The sequence below is a fragment of the Notamacropus eugenii genome, chromosome 2 (assembly GCF_028372415.1).
Source record: "Notamacropus eugenii isolate mMacEug1 chromosome 2, mMacEug1.pri_v2, whole genome shotgun sequence".
Lineage (NCBI taxonomy): Eukaryota > Metazoa > Chordata > Mammalia > Diprotodontia > Macropodidae > Notamacropus > Notamacropus eugenii.
This window is the reverse complement of record NC_092873.1, coordinates 245,338,596-245,364,591: the sequence shown is the minus strand read 5'-3', so window position 1 is coordinate 245,364,591 and position 25,996 is coordinate 245,338,596. Positions and strand designations below refer to the sequence as shown.

The 25,996-nt window shown below is 36.3% G+C and overlaps 2 protein-coding genes, 1 long non-coding RNA gene and 1 pseudogene across 6 annotated transcripts in view; 2 read left to right on the top strand and 2 right to left on the bottom strand.

Annotated features, from left to right (window-relative positions):
* Positions 1 to 3,341, top strand: part of RGS17 (regulator of G protein signaling 17) — a 237,680-nt gene extending 234,339 nt beyond the window's left edge. For 2 of the 3 annotated variants that reach the window (XM_072643738.1, XM_072643739.1), the window contains exon 5: positions 2,300 to 3,056. In XM_072643738.1, the coding sequence (XP_072499839.1) occupies positions 2,300 to 2,488 (189 nt within the window). In that variant the 3' untranslated portion in view covers positions 2,489 to 3,056. Of the gene's footprint in view, positions 1 to 2,299 lie in introns of all 3 variants that reach the window. The other variant, XM_072643737.1, reaches the window with a different exon arrangement.
* An 8,423-nt stretch (positions 3,342 to 11,764) lies between these two features.
* Positions 11,765 to 12,730, bottom strand: LOC140527079 (uncharacterized). The gene is made up of 2 exons (XR_011974663.1): positions 12,221 to 12,730; positions 11,765 to 11,842 (listed from the first exon to the last, which is right to left on the bottom strand). It is a non-coding gene; the product is annotated as an uncharacterized lncRNA (long non-coding RNA).
* Positions 12,731 to 12,750: 20 nt separating this feature from the next.
* On the top strand, positions 12,751 to 25,305 carry MTRF1L (mitochondrial translation release factor 1 like). 2 transcript variants are annotated; one of them, XM_072643735.1, is made up of 7 exons: positions 12,751 to 13,079; positions 16,463 to 16,542; positions 18,227 to 18,410; positions 19,073 to 19,236; positions 20,420 to 20,537; positions 23,322 to 23,458; positions 24,770 to 25,305. In XM_072643735.1, the coding sequence occupies exons 1-7, from the start codon at positions 12,815 to 12,817 to the stop codon at positions 24,968 to 24,970; spliced, it is 1,149 nt and encodes a 382-aa protein (XP_072499836.1). In that variant the 5' UTR covers positions 12,751 to 12,814; the 3' UTR covers positions 24,971 to 25,305. The 2 variants fall into 2 exon arrangements, 1 of the variants encoding a protein (XP_072499836.1); XR_011974662.1 differs by having other exon boundaries at positions 12,755 to 13,079; positions 23,238 to 23,458.
* On the bottom strand, positions 14,725 to 22,356 carry LOC140527075 (actin, cytoplasmic 1 pseudogene; annotated as a pseudogene).
* Positions 25,306 to 25,996: the final 691 nt, after the last annotated feature.

Genomic DNA, 25,996 nt, shown 5'->3' with positions numbered 1-25,996 from the left:
ACATAGTGGCCATTGAATAAATGTTAATTGATTGTTTGCTAGAGGTGTGAGTCAAGGACTTCGGTAAAGATGTAAGCATTTTCCATAAAAGAATATATGAATGTGTCTTTTTCAGGTTCTCTGTTTCACCATTTAGAAAGTCCCCTAGCAGAAGCCTAATGTTCTGTTTTGTTGTGTCCTACTTTTTGTGACCCCACTTGGGGTTTCCTTGGCACAGATACTGGAATGGTTTGCCATTTCCTTCTACAGCTCATTTGACTGAGGAAACTGAGGCAAACAGGATTAAGTGACTTGCTCAGGGTCACACAACTAGTAAGAGTCTGAGATCTAATTTGAATTTGAGAAGATGAGTCTTCCTGACTCTTGGCCCAGTACTAAGAGCCTAGAAGGCCTGAATGGAATGCAAGTAGATGGAGATGGATTTGTTTTAGAATCAGGAAATCTTTTATTGTACTGTCAATGTATGAATGCTTCAAACTTCCTGAGGAAATGTATGTGTCAGTATGTAAGTGAATCTTAGATAACAATGGCATAGGCAACATATCCATGCCTTCTCAGCTTATGTGACTCTTTTCTATATAACCCCATAAAACCTCCCTAAGGGGCCACCTGATTTACTCAGATCCTTCTTCCAAATCTTCTACTATGACGTGTGCAGCTTTTGAACTGTCCACTTATTATCCATTGCTCTCACTCTTATTCTGGTCAGGAGAGAAGTCAAATTATATATGACTTACAATTTTTAAAATCTTTCTCCCCATATTTCTGTTGAGGGTACTCCCATCCTTCCAGTTGCCCAATCTTTTGCCAGATCTTTTCAATTTTATCATCTCCATGGGCAATTCCAATAGCCTCTCATTTCATCTTCCTCCTTCAACTCTTTCTCCTTTTTCCCATTCTTGATACATCTGCCAATGGGATTTTCTTGGTTGGTTCCCTATTCCTTATCTTATAAGATCGTCTTTTAAAGTCTCTCAACAACATGGTCCTAACCTACCTTCCCAACTTTATTGTATACTCCTTCCTTTTCTGAATTCTATAGTTCAATTGAACTGGACTTTTTGCCGTTCTTTGCACAAGACAGTCCATCTCCCATTCCCAAGCCCTTGCACCAACTATGTATGCCTCATGCTTGAAGTGCCCTTTCCATCTCACCTCAGCATCTTGTAATCTTTTGTTTTCTTCAAAACTTTGTCCAGGCAACATTGTCTACATGAAGCCTTTCCTGATATCCCTGCCTGCTAGTGCCCTTCCTCACCATAAATTTACCTTTTATATAGGTTATATACTTCACATATGCTTATTTATATACATGTTTCCCCCAATGGAATATAAGATCTTTGAAGGCAGAAATAGATTGTTTCACTTTTGTAATTTTATCCCTAATACATAACACAGTACCTGACAGTTAATGAATGTGTGTTAAGTAACAGTTAGTTGGCACAGTGGATAGAGTATCAGCTCTGGAGTAAGCAGGAACTGAGTTCAGACCCGCCTTAGATACTTACTGATTGTGTGACCCTGGACTAGTCACTTAACCCTCCCCCCAATATAAATAAATAAATGTGTTTACTGACTGATATACTGAAGAGTTAATTCTTCTAATTTTTATTTAACTTCTTTTCAAGGAAAAGAGTAAACATTTCAACATTCATGGTATTAACAAAGATTTACTAAGTGCATACTATCTGTAAGACTTTGTGATATTCAGGGCACAAAGATATGACATAGAGAAAGGTAACTTAGCAGTTAGGGTTTTGGACTTGTTAGGAACATCTGAATTCAAATCCTACCTCAGACCTTTTACAGATTGTGTGACCCTGGGCAAGTCACTTATCCTCTGTCTACCTACTTTATAGGGTTATTGTGGGGATCAAATGGGCAAATGCATGTGAAGCACTTTGTAAACCTTAAAGCCCTATGTAAATGCTAGCTACCATTATCCTGTTCTCAAAAGGACAGAGAGGGTGTGTATACGGACTGCCATACATAGGACAGTGAGATACATGCAAAGGAGAGATCTAGGCAAAGTGCAGAAGCTCACTTCACCTGTCAGAAGACTTCTCAGTTAAGACTGCATAGAAAATGAAGTTCCATCTAAGTTGGATTTTAAAGAAAGGGAGGGATGTCAACAGGTAGAGAAATGATCAGGGGCAGTACTTTTAAAAGTTGATTATCAAGAATTTAAGGCGTTGATTTAATCTTAAATGTTTATCTAAATAGCATATCTGTACTAATTTTATTTCATTTCTCCCCCAACAAAAACATCATTTGACATGTCAGTTTCTATTCCTCGCAGGTCAGTCTTGATTCTCGAGTGAGAGAGGTGATCAATAGAAATCTCTTGGACCCTAATCCTCACATGTATGAAGACGCCCAACTTCAGATATATACTTTAATGCACAGAGACTCTTTTCCAAGGTTTTTGAACTCTCAGATTTATAAGTCTCTTGTTGAAAGTACTGCTGGCTCTACTTCTGAATCTTAGTTATCATTTTTGGGGGGACTTGGGTGGGAGAAATCATTTTGGAGGGCTGGGGTGGGAAATTCAAGTAGTTACATAACATCAGAAGCTGAGTTCCTGGAGAACTACAGTTTAGCACTACTCAGGCTACTGTGAAAAAATACAACATATTCTGGTCTTTGTCTCCATTTTTACCAAGGTCATTCATGGTTAAGTTTTTTTGGGGAAAAACCAACAATGGAGTTGCCAAATGACATGTATTTTACACACCACTCACTTTAATTGCAAGCAAGATGTATTTGTAGTCCTATGAACAGTCTCCTTGTGTATCCTCACACTGCATGTGCAAGGTAAAGCTGCTTCATTTGCCACTTAGTTGTTGTAATATTTAATCCAATAACATAACTTATCTCTGTATTTAAGGACATTTTGTGCAATATGGTCTTACATAGAAATAATTGTGGCAAATCAGCTGAGGGTTTGCATTTTTTTTAGTATAAACTACTACAGAAAAAGCCAATTTTTAAAGTGTAACAATGGGATTCAATATGCTATACTGCATTCAATACACTGATTTTGAAGCCAATATTTCTGTAAAAAAAAAAAAGAGCTATTTATCACTGTTTATTTAAAAAAAAAAAATCATGGGGACTTCCTCTGGTTGTTCACTGCCAAAACTGTGGCATTTTCGTTACAGAAGAGTTTGCAATGTCAAAAAAAAAAAAAAAGCACAAACTATTTGAAAGGATCATGTTTCAATGACAAAATCTATGCGCTGATTTTGTTTTTAATTGTTATAAGGAAACAGAACCTGTGTACATTTCAGATGTCAGATACTGTAATTGATTTATTAAAGACTGGCTATCCAGTTCTAACACTGTTGTGTAATGTTATATACTTCAGCAAGAGGAAAAAATAGGTTGATACTTTAGTTTTGGAATATAAAAGATTAAATAAAAGATTGCCTACATGTAGCATTTTAAAACATTTTGATGAATAGCATCTGTCCTGTGGCATATTTTTCTTGAAGACAAATCCCATGAAAAGCTGTTTTTAATCAAGGGTTTTGAAGAAAACATATAGCTGCTTCAGACATAGTGAATTTTGAAATAGTTCCTCAAGAACAAGAAGTTTCCAAAAATAAGTAGTGTTAAATACCAAATAGTAAATTCTCAATTGGAAATTCAAAAGACAGTGCAGCAGTTGAAGATTTTTGCTGCTCAGATTCTTCTTCAGGTATGAAGAAAGAAAGAAAGAAGAGAAAAGAAAGAAAGAAAGAATAAGAAAGAAAGAAAGAAAACAGAAAAAGGACAGAAAGAAAGATCTTGCCTGATGTGTGTATGCACTTTTGACATTCAAGAAAACAATATCCTGTAACGTACAAAACACCATCACTTTCATATTTATATCAAAGTGTTATGTTGTAAATGTTAATATCCCCTGGAGGCTATTTTTTTTATTGTAAACGGTGAAAATAACTATATGACTTCGATGAAAGTTGAAAAATAGTTATAGCCACTTGAGAACACTGGCCTTATGCTAGGGATGATATTAAAATTTTAGGTTTTCTTTTTCATTTTCTTTTACTACCTCTCATTTATTTTTAATTTATTAAGCATATTTCAAAAGAGCAGTTTTGGAGTTTTATTTTACAACTTATTTTACTTGAAGCCTGACATTATAAGTTTTTGTGTCCATGAACCTAAAACATTTTAAAACTGTTTTTAAGTGAATTTGATTTTGTAATTAATATAGAATTCAGGAGCTATTTAAAGGGCTATTCTCTACTCCCTATGCAAATATTTTAACTGTTGTAGTGTTTGACAAAATGGGATAAAAAAATCCAGAATAAAAAACAAAATATTCTGTTTACACTGGCGTTGCTGACTATCCTACCATATTCAGCACTTTTAAATACATTGTTATTTATGAAAATGTAGTTAAAATGCAAGACATAAAATATTTATAACAAACATTTCTTTTAATAAATGCCTGTTTTGTCTGAAAATGTTACTGTGTTATGACATACTTTATTCATGTTGGTTAGTTATTTACCATATGAATAAAAGTTTTTAGTACTATACTAATAGACTTATAGCTATGAATATGTTTACAATAGATAATTCATATTTTTTCCTGAAGAATGAAAAAAATACTAGAAAGAATCACCACTTCTACTGTGAAGTTCTGCTGTTCCTCAAGCGACTTAAACTTTTTTTCTGAATTAGTATTACATTGGTTATACTACTACTGTGTATACATACACACATATGGTGTATTTTCATACTTGTTACAGTGTGGAGGCACAATAACATTGGTGCATAGAACTAAAAAAAACATGTAAAATACTATTACAGATATTGCATGTATAACTCTTAAAATGTAGACTTTATATTCTTGATGTTACTATTTGATGGTGACCTGATAGTCAGAAGCTATCTTTATAAGATACTTTGGACCATTAGATGAATTGTCTGTTTGACAATACTTTTACCATTTTACCAAATCTAAACTTAAGGGCCCTTATAAAAACAATATCGATCTCTAATATTGGAGTTCATAAAGTATATATTTTGAAATAGGTGCATCCTTTTGGAAATTGTTTAGGTAGTTGTCTTATGGAGGAAACTGGAATAAGTTTACACATTAATTTTTTTTTTTTACAACTGTGTGAACATTTCCATAATAAACTCCTATTTTCAGGGGTTTAAGATTTAACCACAAAACCCTGAAGTTTCTTCCTAGAAGTGCTGTCTGTATATTTTGTGCTCTATCAAGTTTAAAGAAAAAAAAAGTCGCTTTATGTTTGCTATATAAATAAAACAGGAAACAGAATCACGAAACTAAAAAGAAAAGCCCAACAATTTAAGTGGTGTCTATACTACCATTTCAATAGCACAACATCTGTTTTAGTATCCTAAATTATCTTAATGTATACATTGATTTTTAGGAAAAATGAGGCCCCTTGGAAGGTGCAAAAATACATTTTAGGCCACCAAGGTGGTGTGTTTTTGTCTTTGTTCTTTCTTTTTATTTTTTGCATGCTGCTATAGTACGTTAACTACAGTGGTCTGAAGGTGGTTACTGCACTTAGAGTGCCCCAAATGAGCTGTGTCTACATTGGAAAGTGAAGGAGAGAGCCTCTGGAGAGTTCAGACAAAATGCCCTGATAGTGAGAAAAAGGGAATTTGATTGTCAAAATTTTCCAGAATGCCTGTCTGTTTACAGAGAGCAGTAACAGGATTATGACTTATCTCTCCACTTAATTTATCCTAAGTAGACAGATTTACTGGTTTTTTATATTTTGAGAGGGTCTGAATAAACAGACTTTTTATTCACATAAGTATAGGGTAGTTGTTTTGTCAGAATTATACGAGAGTCGAGTGAATCTGGTGCAAACTCCAGCCATGGTACATGCAGATTAAAGCATAATGGGCACATTTGTATGTACTTGTAATAAGAGCTAAGAACAATTTTGATCTCAAAATTAATATGGACAAGAGCCAAGACCACAATGTGGTCTTTTTTTTCTTTTGGCTGCCTTTTAAAAATTGTAAATAATGAAGATAATCAATTTTGAAAATTGTTTAGCGTGCATGGTGGGTAGGAGGACCGTTTATTAGTATCCTTTAATATTGCCTAAGTATTTACTTGTGAAATAAAGTGTATTAATGTGTATTTGCCTGATAACTCAGTATTTCTGAAGGATAGTAAGAACAGGTAAATAATGCTCATTTATTGAGGACAGAAATTAAACTCATATTCATCCTGGGACTGAACTTTCATGATACTGGTTCTGGGGTTTGAGCTATACATTTTTATCTTTCTAACATGACTTCCTACAAAAGAAACGTAGCATTATGACTGTAACAATTTGCAAAAATAAGAGGGTCATAGATTTGGAACTAGAGGGACTTTAGAGCTTATCCATCCCAATCCTATCATTTTACAGATAAGGAAACTGAGGACTAAGGATGTTAAGTGACTTGCCAAGGATTGCACAGGTAGTAATTAGTGGAGATTGGATTTGAGCCAACCAGGTTCTCCAATTCCAAATCCAGTATTGTTTTTTCTACAGCACTACAAAATATAAAGTGGTTTGGGCCACTGTGAGGGCTGAAAAATGGGAAAGTTTTCCCCCCACTAAGTGCAAAGATAAAGAGACTCCTTTTGAAAATACCTCCTAACATCTTCAAGAAACTTTAGAACCTCTTCAAGAAACAATTGAGTTATTTCGCCCAGTGTGTTCAATAGCTGATATAGTTTGGGAGTAAGTTAGAAATTTTTCAAAAAGTGTATTATATTAATTAATTGCCCAGTTAGAATTTTTCAAGAACATAATTTTTATTTTCCTTTATGGTGGTGTTTTGTTTTGTTTTGTTTTTTAAGACAGTCTATCAGGCTACCACTTCATTCTCAATCAAATGAAAAATGTTTGTTCCAGTGAGTAAGTCTATTAAAAGTGTTTGACATTTCTTAATTGCTGCAACAATGAATATTGGTAAAATACATCACAATGTGACATATTACAACAAAAATAAATCATAAAACTTTTTAGAACTTTGGCTGTGACAATATTAGTGGGGTTATAAAGAAGGTTAAAAATAATATATATTAGATGTATCCCCTGGTCAATCCTAAGAGAATAGATTTACTCTATCCAGGCTTCAAAGGAAAAGAAAGATCTGTAGTTCTTAACAACAATAACAACAAAAAACAACTCTTAAAGAGACAATTAATGAGTAAAAGTATAGTGTATTCAAACTAGCCACAAAAAGCAATCAGATTTGTAGGAGTAGTTCTCAGGTGTATTAAATGTGCTCCTTTCCTCACTACTTGTTCCTACACTTACTCTTTGTGCTCCAGAAATCTTAACCTAAAACTGGCTTCTGACAGGGCATTCTCACATTAAAATAAATAAACCACATTCACTCTACAAATATTTATTGATTACTGAATAAATGTAAGACATTCTGCTAGACACCAGGAGATAAAAAGATGAATAAGACAACCATGTTCTTGACCTTAGGGAGTCTAATAGGGGATATTAAACTTTTGCAAATCAATATATAATACAAGGCAGAAGGTGAAAGTACAAAAAAGAAAGCTAAAAAGATATACTGGACTTTCACATTTCAAAAGGGGGCACAGTTTACCATCTTTTTAAATGAAATGTGCATTTAAAAAAACCCTACATTTATATTTAAAATGTGTGACAAAAAAAAAAGGTGCTTCTTTCAAGTTATATCAATAAGTCTTTCCCATGACTGCTCATTTAAATCTGTGTTTTCAGTCTATGATAAGGCACAAAACTCATAATTCATGGAAATATTTATTTCATTTTATTTCTAATAGGACCAGCCTATTAGACACGTAGAAGGAGGCATAAAGGTAATAGAAATATTTGCTACGGAGATAGAAAATGGCACAAAGTAAACAGCATAGTTTTCTTTTAAAAGGCAAAAAGAGAAACTGGTTTAAAATCCATTCCCTAAAGCTCAGTGCCTAGAGTATAGAAAGCACTTAATAAATACTTATTGATTGATATTAAAATAACAATCTAAATAGGAAAAGGTTAAGCATCCAGGATTTTAACTCAGAGAATAACTGAGTTAAAACTAAAAGTATTTTTAAGTTGGAATTTTAAGGACAGTTGTACATATTAACAGAAAATTATCCAAACGCAATAGTGGAGGAATAATTCCTTAAGATATTTAGTACGAATTTGTGATAAATGTTGGAAAATATCTAAATTCTTTATCACAGTATTCACAAGTTGATGTTTAAAGAATGAACACACTATGCTAAACGGAATATATTGAAATTCAGAGTGAGATCTTACAAAGTGAAGAATAGAACTGATGCCTAAAATAAAGTTTCACCATGAATGTTCAGATAATCGATGTGAAAGTGTTTTTTTGTTGTTGTTGCTCTAATTGTCTGAATAATTACCTTTACTTTCCACTTTATTTACGTAGTAATTATCTGGACTCTGTCCTTATATTTTAGAATTCCCCTAGACTTTAGTTCATTTCTATGGAATTAAAGTTGACGATACCCTTTTTGTTGAATGGTGTTCTGTTTTGCGGTTGACTGAACAACAAAATTCATGTATGTTTTAATTTTCAACTGTGGCTTTTTCTCACTTGTCACAATTTTAAAGTTACTTATGTATAATTCTAGGCTATCTGATCAATTTTAACAAATGTTAATGAGAACTCCAAAGCATATGGTCTTGTAAAATTAATACTATTTAACATTTGTGTAATTTTAAAATTTCTCATTCTCATCTGTCTACATTTTGATGGATTTCACTGGCAGTTATTAGTGGACTATTAAGAAGTTTTGAATGCATGAATACACTTTAATAGGCAGCACTCTAGGCTCTTTTGCAAGGCCAGATGAACGGTAGGGACTCTATACTGAGGAGATTTTTTTTTTAATGTAATAGAATTTGAGCATGACATTAATGTGAAAAATTCTAAATCTTGTTCGAAAACTATTTTCCTTTGAGTTTTCAAAGTGAAAAATAAAACCCTACTAATGTTTTCCTTTTTGACTATATTGTGGAAACATAGATGATATTGTAAAATGCATATGCATTACACTGATTTTATTAAAAGATTTTGAAATGATAAGGAATTTGATAATGTATCCTTGAAGAATTTACCATTTTCCCATTGGTGTTGCAATTTAGTAGTAAAAAGTACACTTGATTAATTGTTACTTAAATACTATATGCATCTGAGGGGGAAAAAGGAATGACTGGATTCTTTTCAATGGCTGTATTATAAAGTTATTGCTTACTACAATTTTGCACCTTTTATAATATAATAAAGTATATTCTTTAAATTACATGTTTTGAGAGTTCAGCTGAGAGTCTTATCATAAAGTAAAAATCATAATCACCAATACAGATGTTAGGGTTAAAGACAACCCAAAGATTAGAGGATGGATGTCTAAATTATCTATAAAAATAGACCAGTGGGGTATATTTTACTAAAGAGAAGGCAATTTCCAGTTTTACTGAGCCCCTCTCCCCCAAAAAAGAGGAAGTCGGTTTCATATACAACCTTAAAATGCAAAGACTTCATGAGATAAAAAAGCTATCAACCCATACAATATAAAAACTTTTAAGTAATTAGGTGAACAATTCAATCATCAAAAACTATTTTTAAATTTACTTATTTTTAGCTTTCAACATTCAGTTCCATAAGGTTTTGAGTCTTAAATTTTCTCTGCCTTCCTTCCCTTCCCCCTCCCAAAGATGGTGTGGGATATAGGCTCTGCATATACATTCATATTATACATTTTCACATTAATCATGTTGTTAAAAAGAATTAGAACCAATGGAGTGAACCATGAGAAAGAAGAAACAAAAAAGAGAGCAAATAGTATGCTTTGATCTGCATCCAGATTCCCTAGTTCTTTCCCTGGATGTGGAAAGCATTTTCCAACATGAGCCTTTTGGAGTTGTTTTGCATTGTTGAGAAGAGCTAAATCCATCAAAGTTAGTCACTGCATAAAGTAGCTGTAACTCAGCACAATGTTCTCCTGGTTCTGCTCCTCTCACTCCGCATCAGTTCATATAAGGTTTTCCTGAAGTCTGCCTGCTTTTCACTTCTTATAGCTATCTTTAAAAAAAAAACACTATTGATTCAAAGTTTCTATCACTTTTTAACATGAAATACAACATGGATATTGTCGACCTGAAAATATTTGGTTAAAAGCGGCAAACAGGCAAATACATATATATTTGTATTATTTATTCCCTTAAAGCTAGAAGTGACATGATCATGGAGCCAGAAGGAAACCTCTGACTTCCTGTGAGAAGGATGACCAGGCTTAAGTATGTTTTAGAACCATCCCAGGATCTCTGTGTCCCACAGATTGATGGGCCTCATATGTTTTAACTATACCATGTGAAAGGATTTTCCTTAGTTGAATAGGTTATAATACAGTGAGACAAGACAATTGACAAGGTAGAGTCAGTTGAAGATTAAGATCCCAGAATAATTGTTTCCTCTATCTCTGCATATCAAGACAAGAAAAAAAAATCCCATCACTCTGATTGTAGGCATCCTGTCATAAACCTGTCTTTGAAGTTGCTGACACAGGAAAGGGCATTTTTAGAACAAATCATTACATTCATATGCCACAACTTGTTCAGCCATTCCCCAATTGATAGGCATCCTCCCAATTTCCAATTCTTGGTCACCACAAAAAAAGAGCTGCATACTTTTGTACATGTGGGTCCTTTCCCCATTTTTATGAGCTCCTTGGGATACAATCCTAGAAGTAGTATTGTTGGGTCAAAGGGTATGCACATTTTTGTAGCCTTTTGGACATAGTTCCAAATTGCTCTCCAAAATGTTTTAGTTCACAACTCCACCAACAATGCATTAGGGTTCCAATTTTCCCACATCTTCTCCAACATTTATTTTCCTGTTTTGTCATGTTAGATAGGTGTGATATGGTACCTCAGAGTTGTTTTGTTTTGCATTTCTCTAATCAATAATGACCAACCATTTTTTCATATGACTTGAGATAGCTTTAATTTCTTCTTCTGAAAACTGCCTGTTCATATCCTTTGACCATTTATCAAGTGGGGAATGACTTGTAGTCTTTGGACTCAGTTCTCTGTATATTTTAGAAATGAGGCTTTTCTCAGAGACACTGGTTGTAAAATTCTTTCCCAGTTTTCTGCTTCCCTCCTAATCTTGGTTGCATTGGCAAAATCTTGGTTGTTTGTGCAAAAATTTTTCAATTCAATGTAATCAAAATTATCCATTTTGCATTCCATAAAGAAAAACTATATTCTTTATTAATCAACTGGATATCAGGCTGAGGTTATCTGGCCTGGATTTTCCATTGCATTTTGTAGGCTGAAATGAGGGAAGGGAAGTGTGAATCAAGAATAAAGATTGTGATGTTTCTCAGGAATTATTTGAAATAAACTTAACATTCATTCTCCAGAATGGTTTTGATTCTGAGTTATAATTTTATATCTCTTACATATGATTTTAAAAAAAATTGTCATTTACATATATTGTCTTGAAGTTTCAAATATGTAACATCCTGAGTACAGGTCACTTAGTTCTCATGAGTGGGGCTCAACTAACTGACTGATCAGTTGGGGAGTGGCAGGAGTCTTGAAGGATGACTAATCCTAGTGCCCCAAGAATATCTTGTCTTACTCCTCCCCCCCAACTTATTTGAAATTCCAAAATCCTAAAGAGTGTGTGCATGTGTATGCATGTATATATGTGTTCAGGAACAGAAAAACAGATAAAGGACGGCTATGAAAGTAAAATTTATTAAAGCCGTGGGGGCGTGGCGGTGTCTGTTGCCACAATTAAATTGTTAACAGCATCAACTCTGCAAAAAAAAAAAAAAGGAAAAAAAGTTATTGGAGGGAAATCTGTGATAGGAGGAAGGTGCAACCTGAGGGTAGCAATGGGAGTGGAACTGGGGGTTGAGAGAGAACTCTTAGGGAACTGAAGTTGGATTGGAAGAATGATTTTGAAGGAGTTAGATGTCATAAAAACACTTTCATAATTGTTTTATAAGATATAAAGAATAAGAATACCTTCCCCAAGTTTTCCGCATAGATTGCATCCTCACACACCAAAATGGACAAAACACGGAATGGAACAGAAAGAACAAAATATCGTTAGAGAAGGAAGAAACGTGGAGAGTGTAATGAGGACCCTGCAGCAGGGATGACGGGAAAGATAACGGTTACTAGGGGCATACCTGCCTCCCACCTCCAGCAGCACCTTTGCAGCACAAAAACATGCCGGTAAGGGGTTCTGGCACTGGGCAAACACAGCTCGGGAAAGAAGCAGTTGTACTTCCCTAGCGCTCCTTTGGCTCCAACGCCCTCCTCTGGCGATGGAGGGCTAGTCTTTTCCTGGAGCCAACCCAAGAGATCTTTAAATGACGCTGCCCGCCGCCCAGGGTGGGTCGGCTGCCCGGACAAAAGAGCACACACCCTTCGGAGGCGGTCCCTCGGTTTCCAGGGCTCAGCAGTTGCCAGACAGCAGACTCACTTCCCACGAGTAGCTTAAACACGCCCTCTGTCAAAATCAGCTGCAACTTTTGACCACGCCCCCTGCTGCCAGCGACAGCCAATCGAATCATCCCAACTTCTTGACAGTATACTTCCCGGCTCGAGGTGCGGAGGGATGAAAAGAGCCCTTTAAACCACGTGTAGCTGCCGCTCCCGGGTCAGACCTCCGCGAACACGTTTAGGTGCCCTGGAGCTCCGCCTCTTCTCGCGAGAATTAACGAGTGCCGCGGGATTTCTGTCTCCAAGGTTCTGTTTCCGATCCGTCTATTCGTGCAGTGATGCGGTCGCCGCTGCTGCTGCGAGCCGGTCGCTGCTTGTGGGCCGGTGGGGCGCTAGTGAGGCCCCCTAGCCGGCTCGTGAGCTCCCGCAGCCCTCAGCTGGAAGAGCTCTTTGGCGGCGGGGCCATGAGGAGTTTCCTCGAACGCCTCGCGGGACCTGGGGTCCAGGCCCTGTCCCGTGTCCAGGGACCGGAGTTGGCGATGGCGGCCAAGAGACTGAGGGAGAAGGAGCAGGAGCTTCGGGAGACCGAGCGGCTGCTGGAGGGTGAGGGCGCGGCGCGAGGGCCGGTCCGGGGCCCCGGGAGGGTTTCGGGGGGGGGGGGTGTGTCATCGGTTACCTCCCTCAACCTGTACTGAGTCGGCGCCTTCTGGTAGCTTGGAATGTCGGGTTGAGTCAGGGCCCATTGTTTGTACGAATCGGAGGTTGACATCTGTACCCGAGATTCCCCTCCTCCCTTTTATTGACACCTGTCTGTGGCATCTTAAAAATCATCGTTTGCAAACCCTTCATTTTATCTAAAAATACATGAATTAATGCCTGTTGCCGTTACACCGTAGTTATTTTAGCCCTATTCGTATTGGACTGGCCCTTGGGGGCAAGGAAGACCTAATTAAGCAAAAATATTAGAGGATGGCAGCGTCTGACTTCCGTAGTATTTCATTGTAGTAGCCACCCTCCCCCTCTCGTTTCCTTAGTCTTTCCACCGAACTCTGCCGTCCCTGATCCATACTCCGACCATTCCCAGGACATGTTTCCATTCCACCTCTGCCTGTCAAAAAGCGTAATTGAAATGTTACCTCTCCTGTGAAGTTTTTTAGTGTCTGGAGCCAGACACATTTTTCTTTTTCCTCTCACCTTCTTTATCCCTTTTACCGAGGTCATAGGGTACAACTGTAATACGTGAGAGTATTATAAACCTTGAGGGCAATGTTTTGCTACGCATGTCTTACTTTTGCTTTATTGTTGATGGCTTTCGTTTTGCAGAATGAGGGTCACCAGATTCTTTTATTATCCTCCCAACTGACCACAACCAATTCCCTATCCTAGAGAAAACAAATTTGTTAACATGTAAAATAAATCAGTGCAATTACTGGTACTATGAAAAATTTTGACTTTCCTCTTGAAGTACTTTAAGAAATATAGCTTGGTATTTTTTTTTACTTCATTTTTGGGGTCTTTTTTTGTGTTTACTTTGGCTATATGGCTAATATGGGAAACGTTTTGCATGACTTCACATGTATAATCATTATAATTCCTTACCTTCTCAGTGGGTGGAAGAGGGGAGGGAATTTGGAACTCAAAATTTTTAAAAATGAATGTTAAAATTTACATTTAATTGGAAAATATTTAATGAAATAAGTAAAAAATACATTTTTTTTTTCTTCAGTGTGTGCACTTTTATTTGAACTGGTCTTAAGTCAGTGTACAAGTAAAGCTCCTCCCCTCCCCCAAGTACTGGCACCAATCTCATAAAACTAGCAGGGAGACTGTGAAGTCTTCATTCACATCTATGGTGGGGGGACAGGGAGGGAATTTAGGGGGCCATTCAGTATGGCTGACAATTTAAAAAAAAAAGGAACAAATATTAAGGTGGAAGATACAAAAAGTTTTCTTTTAAAGGATTACATTAATTTACAGGTAAAGCAATACTAGTACCTCCCCCCTCCGCCCCTCCCCATCTGGATTTGTTACTTAGCTCATTTTCAGAGCTTATTACTCTGTAACAATGCATTGTACAACATTTGGAATGACTATTAAAAAAAAAACAAAACACAAGTACAATCAGAGTCCTGAAGATGCACTGTAGAACTTTGGGGATGTTTGCCTCCAACAAACTTAGACTGCTCATCACCTTCACCATTCCAGTTTTTAAATCCTAAGTCAAGCGCCAAAAAAAAAAAACAAAACCCATGCCAATCTCATCTCTTTTTTTGGGCAATTATCATGTCACACCCTTTTGACAAAAAAAAAATTATCAAAAAAACACACAGTCCATTTAGAAGCATTTGCAGTGGACAATGGAGGGCCCAGATTCATCATACTCCTGTTTGCTGATCCATATCTGCTGGAAGGTGGAGAAAGTGGCCAGGATGGAGCCTCCAATTCCAGAGAGTATTTGCGCTCAGGTGGGGCAGTGATCTTGATTTTCATTGTGCTGGGAGCTAGGGCTGTGATCTCCTTCCACATCCTGTTGGCAATGCCTAAGTACATGGTGGCACTACCAGACAATACAGTATTGGCATACAAATCCTTATGGATGTCAACATCACACTTCATGATTGAGTTGAACGTAGTTTCATGGATTCCACAGGATTCCATACCTAAGAAAGATGGCTGGAAGAGAGCTTCTGGGCACCAGCACCAGAACCTCTCATTGCCAATGGAGATAACCTGATCATCAGGGAGCTCAGAGCTCTTTTCCAGAGAGGAGCGAGATGCAGCAGTAGCCATCTCCTGCTCAAAGTCTAGGGCGACGTAGCACAGCTTCTCCTTGATGTCATGCACGGTTTCCCCTCTCAGCTGTGGTAGTGAAACTGTACCCTCAGTCAGGATTTTCATGAGGTAGTCCGTCAGATCACGGCCAGCCAGATCCAGATGGAGGATGGCATGGGGAAGGGCATAACCTTCAGAGATGGGCACAGTGTGGGTCACACCATCGCTGGAATCCATCACAATACCAGTGGTACAACCAGAGGCATACAGGGACAGCACAGCCTGGATGGCAATGTACACAGCTGGGGTGTTGAAGGTCTCAAATATAATCTGAGTCTTTTTTTCCTCTGTTGACTTTGGGTTCAGGGTGGCTTCTGTGAGCAGCACAGGGTACTCTTCAGGGGCCACATGGAGCTCACTGTAGAAAGTATGATGCCAGATCTTCTCCATGTCATCCCAGCTGGTGACAATACTATGTTCAGTGGGGTACTTCAGGGTCAGAATACCTCTCTTGCTCTGGGCCTCATCCCCCAACGTAGCTGTCTTTCTGGCCCATACCCACCACCACACCCTGATATTTGGGGCACCCAACAATGGAGGGGTAGACAGTCTGAGGGGCATCATCTCCTGCAAAGCCAGCTTTGCACATGCCAGAGCCATTGTTAACAATGAGAGCAGCAATGTCATCATCCATGGCAAACTTTGAAGTAGCAAGTTTAAATCCTTAAGAGAGAGAGAGGAGGTGGTCCCGCACCTGGAGGCAGGGGGGAGGTGAGTGCATACTGGGTGGGAGAGCTCACAGCTACTCAAAAAATACATTTTTTTTTTTTAAAGGAGGTATGGCTTGATACACTGTCAGGTAAAGCAGATCTTAGATTATCTGAAAATTTTAATTTCATACTAACTCTTCAATTGCCTAGAGAATTTAGTAATGAAGACGAAGTCACAATTTCTTAGGATGGTTTTAGGTAATAAAAACAGCTGGGAATGATTTTTGAGGGCATTACCTGTGGAGGCTACTAATATTTTTATCAATATTCTCTAATATAGATTCCCTAAGTTTGAATATCTGCACAAGCATATTGGAAAGTTACTTTCATATTTACTGGAAAAGAAAAGTTAATAAAAATGTACATTTTTTTACACAAAATTTCAACTATTTTCTTAAAATACTATGTAAAACTAACTGTAAATTCAAACCTTTGCTTTTCTAGATGAGAATGAAGACCTAAGGAAACTTGCAGAAAATGAAATAATTTCTTGTCAGAAAGAATTAACTAAATTGAAGCAAAAGGTATTGTACTTTTGAAAACCAAGAGATGTAGGAAAAAAAACATTTTGGAGCTTTTTTCACTGCCTGTCCTAAAAGGGAAGTTTCATAACCATATGAATCACATGCATTAAATATTGTAGTGATCTTGGCTTATAACTCTTTCCTTGTGTTTCAGTGATACTTAGAGGAATCTGAGATTACATCAATGTAAGGAACTACCTTTAATAGTGGAAATTACATCCTATCCCCATCTTATCCTGTGGGACTCTTGCCCATCTGCTCTAAATCCTACAGAAGGGTTTCAGCCATTTTGGGGGATTTCCTTTAGATCTCTTGACATTGTTTAAATACCAGTGAAGCAGCAAATGTTTAAGCACCTACTACATTCTAGGTACTGTGCTAAATATTGGGCATACAAAGAAAGACAGAAACCTAACTGCCTACTCTCACGGAGCTCAAATCTTAATAGAGGAGACAACTACACAAGTAAGATAAGGATGTACACAAGATAATCTCAGAGGGAAGACACTAATATTATAGAGGACCAGGGGAGTTTTTTTGTTGTTGTTGCAGAAGCTGGGACTTAAAGGAAACATTCTCACCACATAACATATCCACCTTCTTTTCACTTTTATAACTAAGGATATTACACTGGTTCTCCTTTATAATTCTTGTGTATGTGTATACATATATACATAGATACACACTGCAACTTGTTCTCATCCACCATGTGCTTCTCTTGCCCTTTGGTTGACTCACAAATTTCATTTTTTAGAGACTCTATTATCTGACTCTCAGTCACATAGTATCACCAGAAAAATATCGGTGTTACAGAAATGGGCCTTTATTTCAGGGAGAAATTTGGGTATTAATAAAACCCCTGTACGATTTGGTGTAATTCAACTGCCTTTCTCCTCCTTTTCCATTTTGGGTCCAATTTACCATCTAACTGTAGTGGCTATCCAAGGTATGTGTACTAATGCACTAGTTCTAAGCTGCCTGAATAATAGGCATTTTCTAAAATAAATTTTTATTGGTACTAAAAAGAAGGAAAAGGAAACCTGCAAAAGTAGCACATTCTGAAAATATATTCACTGTTTCATTCCCAGGGAACTCCTAACCCTTAATAGGAGCTCAGAACCCTGAACAAAAAGAGCCCTGAGAATAGCTGAATACTGTTCCTAGAACTTAGAAATAAGTCCTGTGACATCAAATCAAGTGCTTTCTGCTATGCTTTATTGTTTCTCAGTTGTTTCTCAGTGGTTCTGTAATAATTTGCAGTTTGTAAGCAGCGTTAAGTGTGTTTGTGTGTGTTTCTCCAAATACAATAAAACTTTAGGACAGGAGCTATGTTTTTTTTCTTTTGTATTGTATCTCCATGAACATAGTGCAATGCTCTCTCCACATAGAATGCTTAATAAATGCTTGGCAACTGAATGGAAAATCAGTTTGAACATATATAAAGAAATGCATAAATACTTATTCTTATAGATATTACAATTGCAACATCAATACATTAATAATAGATAATCAATTGTTAAGAGTCATGCTGTATTGTTAGTCATATTGAGATATGTATCTGGAGCAGCACTGGTAAATTTTAATACTTAAATTATCCCTGTCTGCCAATTTGTTCAATTGTGCCTTTGTTCAATTTTAAAAATGCCTATCTTAAATATGACGGTTGGCATTTTTGTTTTTACAGATAGTCTTACTCTTGATTCCCTCAGAAGAAACAGATGAAAATGACTTAATCTTGGAATTAACTGCTGGAGTTGGGGGTCAAGAAGCTATGTTGTTTACTGCAGAGATGTTGGATATGTACCAGCGATATGCTATATATAAAAAATGGCATTTTGAAATACTGGAATATTTTCCCAGTGAAATAGGTCAGTAATACTGTATCATTCACTTGGAATTTAGTAGTTAATTTCACTGTTGTGATGAAAAGCATGACTTGGAGCTATTTTGGGGATCAAATCTTATCTCTGAAACCAGTTGTCTCTCCTCTGAGCCTCAGTTTGTTCACCTTTAGGATAAGAGTAATACTACCTATTTCACAGAGTTGTTGTGAGGAAAACACTTCGTTTAAAGTGCTATAAAAATGTGAATTGTTATTCTGAAGAAAGGATTTTGGAGAGAAAGAATAAAAATGTACATACAGGTTATTAGCTGTTTATAGAAAAATACCAATATGCAACACAAGGATAAAACACAGGTCCACTCCCTTCCTCTCTCTCAGAAGGGATGGGAGGGGGACAGGGAACATGTTATTCATGTTTTTATGCTCCCCTGTACCTAATTTGGTGCACTGTACAAAGTAACTTACAGTCATTATGTCTGATGAAACATATTCTTGAGTTTAGGACATGCTGAGATAATATTACTGATTAGCTGAGGAAAGAGATTATAAACTAATAGTTATCTACAAAATTTGAATGCATATTTTCTTTTTGTTGCTGTGTAAATTATACTTCAAGATGGTGCAAGTTACAGTAGTCTTTGTAAATGGCAGTAATGAATACAAATTGTGCTTCCTGTGTTTTGTAAGGTGGCGTAAGACATGCATCTGCCAGCATTGGGGGACCAGAAGCTTATAGGCACATGAAGTTTGAAGGAGGTGTACATCGAGTACAACGAGTGCCAAAGACTGAAAAGCAAGGCCGGATGCACACCAGCACAATGACTGTAGCAGTGTTGCCCCAGCCTACTGAAGTAAGCAGCAATATTTCCAGTTATTCTTGAAATCATTCTGTACTTCCTTTTGTTATTATAGATTTAATTGGTTTTGAGAACCCATGATTTCACTTTGGGTTGTGAGGAAGGGGAAATTATTATTCCCTTGTGCACCTCTTATCCTTATATAACATGTGAATTATACTTTTCTTGAGGTCCTTGTAGCACCAGTTGTACTGGTAAGAGGACTTTGTAATTTTTTTTGAATTTTGAAAACTAAACTACCTTTCATGGGGTGAATTCTGGTCTTTTGCAAGCACAATATGACTGATTCTAGCATATTCACTGTATAAATAGGATGCTCTTTAACAAGCTAAAACATTCACAATATATCTAAAACCCATTAAAATACAAACCTAATCCTGAAGGCCCAGAACAAGTACATGGCATTTTTTTATTATTCAACATTTTATACATTCACATAAATTGTTCAGGTTAGACTGTATTTCCTGAAAATAACAAGTTAGTTTAGGGAGTGTTTCTGAGAGGGGTTATAGTATAGGTTCCTAAACAGTGATCATAGACTTAAAGCTGAAAGGAACTTCAGAGGCCATTTAGGCCAGTGGTATCAAACTCAAATAGAAAAGAGTTCCACTAAACCATACCAAAGGATCCCTGTGGCCTGCATATATTGACTTAGAAAATAATATGTTAACATTATGTTTTATTGTTTTTATTTGTTTTGTTAAATACTTTCCAATGACATTTTAATTTGGTAAAGGCTGCGCTTGGGAGTGTTGTGGGCTGCACACAGTTCTGATGTAGTCCAGCCCTGTCATTTTACAGGTTAGAAAACTGATCCCAGACTAGCCTTAAGAATTAAACCAGTTCAATCCTTATTCATCTTGTATATTGGATTCTGAGATAATCCATAAAAATGATTTTAGCCAGTAAGTTCAATTTAATCTCCTATCTTGAAGTAGAACCTTGCTAATTTCCAAGGAATCCCTATTTTAAGGATTAAAAAATGTTTGGACAAAATTCTGAATGGCATTCTTTGTTACCTTATTTTGATCCAAATAAGTATCTGTCCTTTGACACTTATAAGAAACTGTTAGATGGCATTACAGGTTGAAATGACTCAGCTTTATGCAAATAACATAAATGTGTGTGTGTGGGTGTATGAAATGATTTTTAATCCTATTTCTTTTTTCTCATGTAGATTAACCTGGTAATCAATCCTAAAGATTTACGAATTGAAACTAAGCGAGCTAGTGGAGCTGGGGGTCAGCATGTAAACACTACTGACAGTGCTGTCCGAATAGTTCATATTCCAACAGGTATTTCTTGATTTTCTAACATAGAATTTGAAAAGAACTATATAAGCTCAACTGAGTGTCATAATGTGGTAATTTTTTCTAATAAAATAGATCTCTAGTTCTTGGTATAAAAAAATCTTTAAAGAGCTTTTAAATAATTAAAGAACATATTAATATATAAATAGATCTACTGTATATCCCTTGGTTTTGAAACTTGTTCTGATGGCAGAAACACTCTCAAGTCTAGTACTGTAGATAGCTAAGTTTAGGAGACTGCAAGTGCCTTAAAAGTGGTCTCCATGATCTCTTCTAAGGGGGCTTGAGGGCCCTGTTCTAATATCTGAACCTTTCAGCTGATATCTGGAGCTATTTGAGAAATAAAATGCATGCTTAAAACTGTGGTTCCTGTAGGAGATTCAGGATCCAAGTCTTCTACTTACATAGTCTCTCCCAGCCTATTCCTAAAGAGGGCAGGATTCTCATCTGGCCTTTCATAATTTCTTTTATTTTGTCCTAGCTCACTTGTTTCTTTAGGCTACTTTTCGTGCCTTCTAGAAGGCAAGTGATCATACAGTCCCTTCTCTCCCAATACACATCATCAAGATAATCCCAGGAGGAATGGCAGCTGCCCCAGGTGGATGATGGGGGCCAGCTGCGGACCTGGCTGAATCATCACATTTCTGGGCATAGTTTCAAATCATCCTCTTTTACTTGATGGAACATGAGGTAGAATTGATAAGATTGTTGTAGCCCCAGATAAGATCAAATTGTAAGGAAAGGGAGCCAAATCCTTTTATAAATTTGGTGGGGTTCCCTGAGTAGCTGCCCACTTTCTCTTCAATTTGGGCTAGGTCAGACAATGGAAAAGGAACATGAACTCAGGTGTTGCCCTCTCTGGGATCAGCTTTTGCTTCAAAGTCCAACTTGACATAAGGCAAGCAGTCAAGAAGTACTTATTATGGACTAGGTGCTAATGATACAAAGAAAAGAAATGAAATATTTCCTGCCTCAAGGACTTTATATTCTGTTGGGGGTGGCAACATATACATATGCAATTATATGTAAAATAAATACAGGGTACATTTTGAACCTGTGTTTAATTGTTTGAAGGTTTCCTTCATGCCTCTTGCACCTAGATCAAATTCTATATTGGACTAATTAAATTTGTTAGTTTAACTTAAAACTATTAAAACTTATTAGTCATATTAAACATATTAGTTATGATCTCTACACCCTCCCAAAAGCAAATAAATGCTCTATAAAGTTAACTTTTCAAGCCCTCTTGCAGTGGTGAAGTAAGAGAAATTTGGGAAAGAGCCTTACTACTGCTTCAGGGTAATGCATAGGGTTTGAGGAAGTAATACCACTCCATAATTCCTTTCCCTCTCAGTAAATTTTAGCTGTACATGACACAAAAGCTCGGTTTTCTATATACAGAGCCTAGATAATTGGATAGGCAACTTCTATTTTTGGTGAGGTCGAAAACACCTTTATGGTCAAATATTTGAAAGGTACAGAGTATACAAGATCCCACTGTACTTAAAGTTTGACTCTAAAATTGCATTTGATTCGGTACAACAACACGTCATCTTAGAGGCTTTTCTTCTAACAGTATCTCCTGTGCACATATAGATCATACAAAATGTTTTGATAAACAGAGATAACTAACAACTCAAAGATTATGAATATCAAATTAGACCTAGAATGAGAAGAGAAATGCTTACCAAAGGTGTCTGTCACTTTATGGAGTAGACACATCACTGGTCCAAATCGAAGGGAAATTCCTTTATAAAGGTTGAGTTTTTTCAGATGCTTATTTTAAGACTGTACTGATTGCAGTCTTGTGCTGATTGTGCCAAACTGTAGAACTCTGCAGAGCCTTTGAAATACTATTAAAAATCATTCAAGAATTCAGCCTGAGTATTCACACAAAAATAGCAAAGTTATCTTGTGTCCACATTGTAATATGCATTTGACTGGACTATCTACTCAAATGTATCTAATATACCTATCAAGGAAAAATAGTGCAAATGGATAGTGAGTTGGGCCCACAATTAAGAAAGAAGAAAAAGGGGCTATAGTGAATTTAGGAAAATGCATAAGACTTTGTATTCTTCCAACAGGTTGCTCATCAAATGACTCCAGGATATTTTTCTGGCTATCTCCCATCCCTGGGACTCTGTCCCTCAACTCCACCTCCTAACTTCCTTGTCTTCCTTCTTTATCACTCAGTTCTCCTTCTTAGTTTCTTCCCCAGGAATCATTTCCAGCTTATCCTCCATATACTTTTTATATAGCTGTTTGCATGTTCCTGAATTAAAACTGAGCTTCTTGAAAGTAGGAACTGCTTTTTCTTTTTTTTGTATCCCTAAGGCATTGCCTGACAAATAGTATATGCTTAATAATGCTTGTTGACTGACTGATCTACCTGTGAAGACTTTTTGGGGAGGAAATGAATGTGAATGGTAATGCAACAAAGTTTTAAAGATAAACCTCCAAAAGAAAACCTAATTTTAAAGATTAATGGTAGATGGCCAGGAGTGGGGGAAAATATATATTCTGTGTTAAAGGATTTATGCAAATTGTTTGATAAACGTCTAAAGAGAAAACATTTATTCTGTAATTGGAATTTAAAAGGTGATTTTTGAGCCTTTGAAAAATTGTCATGCTTTTATAGTGTCACTTTTTACTGGAACCCTCTTTTTTTCCCTCATGAAATAGAAAAAAGGAAGAGAAGGAAAAAAGGAGCATAAAAACATGAAGAAAGCTTTCTGTTAAAACTCTCGTTCTCATGACACTATTCAGGTGTTGCTACTGAATGCCAGCAAGAGAGGTCTCAAATAAAAAATAAAGAAATGGCCATGAAAAAATTGCGGGCAAAACTATATAGCATGCAACTAGAAGAAGAGACCAACAGACGATACAATGCTAGAAAGATTCAGGTAAAATTTTTTTAATGATACTAAAAATAAAGGAATCTACAAGAAAATACAAAAAATGAAAACTTAAAAGCAATGAAAAAGTCCATTAATCCCATTTCAAACTGCTAAGAAATGTATTTAATTTATATCTTCAGAGAATGAAAATTATTTAAATAGTTGAACAAAGGAGTAGACTCCAACTTCTTTGATAGTTTTTTAAATTCTTCCTGGGGCATTTTTTTAATTCAACTGAATTCATATCTTTAGCATTGTCATGCTAGGTTCTAAGGGAGATGATAGGTTTAGATAAGACTGTCCTAGCCTACATTTAGTTTGTGTACAATGGGGCAGCTAGGTGGCACACTGGATAGAGTGCCAGGCCTGGAGTCAGGAAGACTAATCTTCCTGAGTTCAAGTCTGGCCTCAGACACTTATTAGCTGTGTGACCCTGGGCAAGTCATTTAACCCTTGTGTGCCTCAGTTTCCTCATATGTAAAATGAGCTGAAGAAGGAAATGGCAAACCAATATCTTTGCCAAGAAAACCCCAAATATGGTCATGAAATGTTGGACACAAATGAAAATAACTGAACAGGATGTAATGACTAGCAAACAGTGGTACAACAGATAATATCGTGGTACTAATAGATTAATAGTTAAGTACACAAAGAATCTTTCTTAGTAGATATGTCTCCCAAACTTCATATCTCTCCCAAATTTATTTTTAATGTTATAGCACAGGTATTCCTCTCTTAAGGCCCCATCACCTTAGTGCCTCAAAGCACCAAAGCCTTGATCACAAGTTCTTTGTTTTTACCAAGCTAGAAGTTCTTCAAGTATAGATAGGCCCAGTGACAAACTAGCATCCAAGGACCAACTAAGTTGAGAGACTGGTTGCTAGATTATGATTATTTTTGGCTACAACTTTTGAGTATGATTTGCATTAGTGAAAAAGTTTCCACACGTCACTGAATGCACAGATATTTTGAAGTACTCAGGTTTGTTGTTTGTGTATGTGTGTGGGGAGGTCCCGAGTAGTAATTTAATTAGTTTCCTCCAGGTAAGGAAGCTATCTACCAATGCAGATCAGCATCTGCCCGTGATTTATAATCTTATAGATGTGTGTAAGGTACTAAGAGGTGACTGCCCAGAGCCACATATCTAGCATGTATCAGAAGCCTCTCATCCACCACACCATACTATCTAAATACTATTATAGGCATTAAATTATTACTTAATATTTTAATCTAGTTTATGTTGCAACACTGAGGAATAATATATGAAGTTAAATTGTATTTTATCTATCTCTTGTAAACTTACCTTTTGTTTTGTAGATTGGAACCAAAGGAAGATCAGAAAAAATAAGAACATACCATTTTCCACAAAATCGGGTTACAGATCACAGAATAAGCAAATCTCTCTATGACATCCAAAGTTTCATGCTAGGAGAACGTCTACTGGATGAACTTGTACAGTCATTAAAGGAATATGCTGATTATGAATCTGTAACAGAAGTTATTGCAGAAAAAAGTTAATTTGTCCCCAAAATCCTGTATTATAGCTTAGCAAAATCGATTTCTATTATAAAATGCCCATTTGAACACTAAGTATTCATTCATTTATAAACATGTATTTGAAGAGTAACAGAAGCCAGAGTAATTTGTGTTCTGGGGTTCTTAAATTGTTCTTCTTGTTAGTTAAGTTGTCAAAAGGCAGGTACTTTTCCAGGCTTCTTACATCCTGTTCCTCAAAATATTCATTATAAATTTGGCTGTAAATTTATTTGTTGTCCTAATAAATTATTTTCAGTTCAAATCAACAGATATTAAGTGCCTACTGTGTGAAAGTATTAAATTGACAACTGGTTTAATATTGTCTTCTTTCCTGTGACTTTTTTTCCTTAGTTGTAATTGTTAACATACAAGTCTTCGTTGTGTAAACCACCTGTTTTATTTGTAGTATATTATGCAAAACCTATGATAAATGTAAAAAATGAACTAATTAACTCCAACTTATAAAAATGAGAAAAACTCTATGCTAATGCAAATTGTCCTTAAACAAGATTTTTATGGTACGTTTTAAAATACTATTTCTGCCCAGGAAGTGGGTAGAAGGGGCTAGACTGCCTTTTGGAACATTTTTTTCTTATCTTGTACCTTAATACACCAGTATTGGACCTTTGAACCCTCCTCAATCAAACCATATCTGGATCAGTTAGTGCAGCCAGTGCATTTATTAAGCACTTACTATGTAACAGGTGATAGGAATAAAAATATATACATATATATATTTTTAAGACAAAAACAGTGCCTTCTCTCAAGCTCACATTCTAAATGGGGAAACTGTACAAACAATTGTGTACATATGGTTTAAATAGATAATTCCACTTGTCCAGACTGACTTGGCACAAATAGCTGACTGCACAGTCTTCCATTTAGTGCTAATCATTCTCATGTATAAATACTACAATGAAATCTATATCACCTATCTGTCCTCAGCTGCATCATCCTAATCTCTGCTGTCTCTGATAAATGGAGTAAGCATCAATGGCTATAAACCAG

Coding starts and splice junctions, on each gene's coding strand:
- MTRF1L (XM_072643735.1), top strand. CDS start 12,815: ATGCGGTCGCCGCTGCTGCTGCGAGCCGGTCGCTGCTTGTGGGCCGGT. Junction 18,411..19,072: donor ATATTTTCCCAGTGAAATAG/GTCAGTAATACT, acceptor GTGTTTTGTAAG/GTGGCGTAAGACATGCATCT. Junction 19,237..20,419: donor TGTTGCCCCAGCCTACTGAA/GTAAGCAGCAAT, acceptor TTTCTCATGTAG/ATTAACCTGGTAATCAATCC.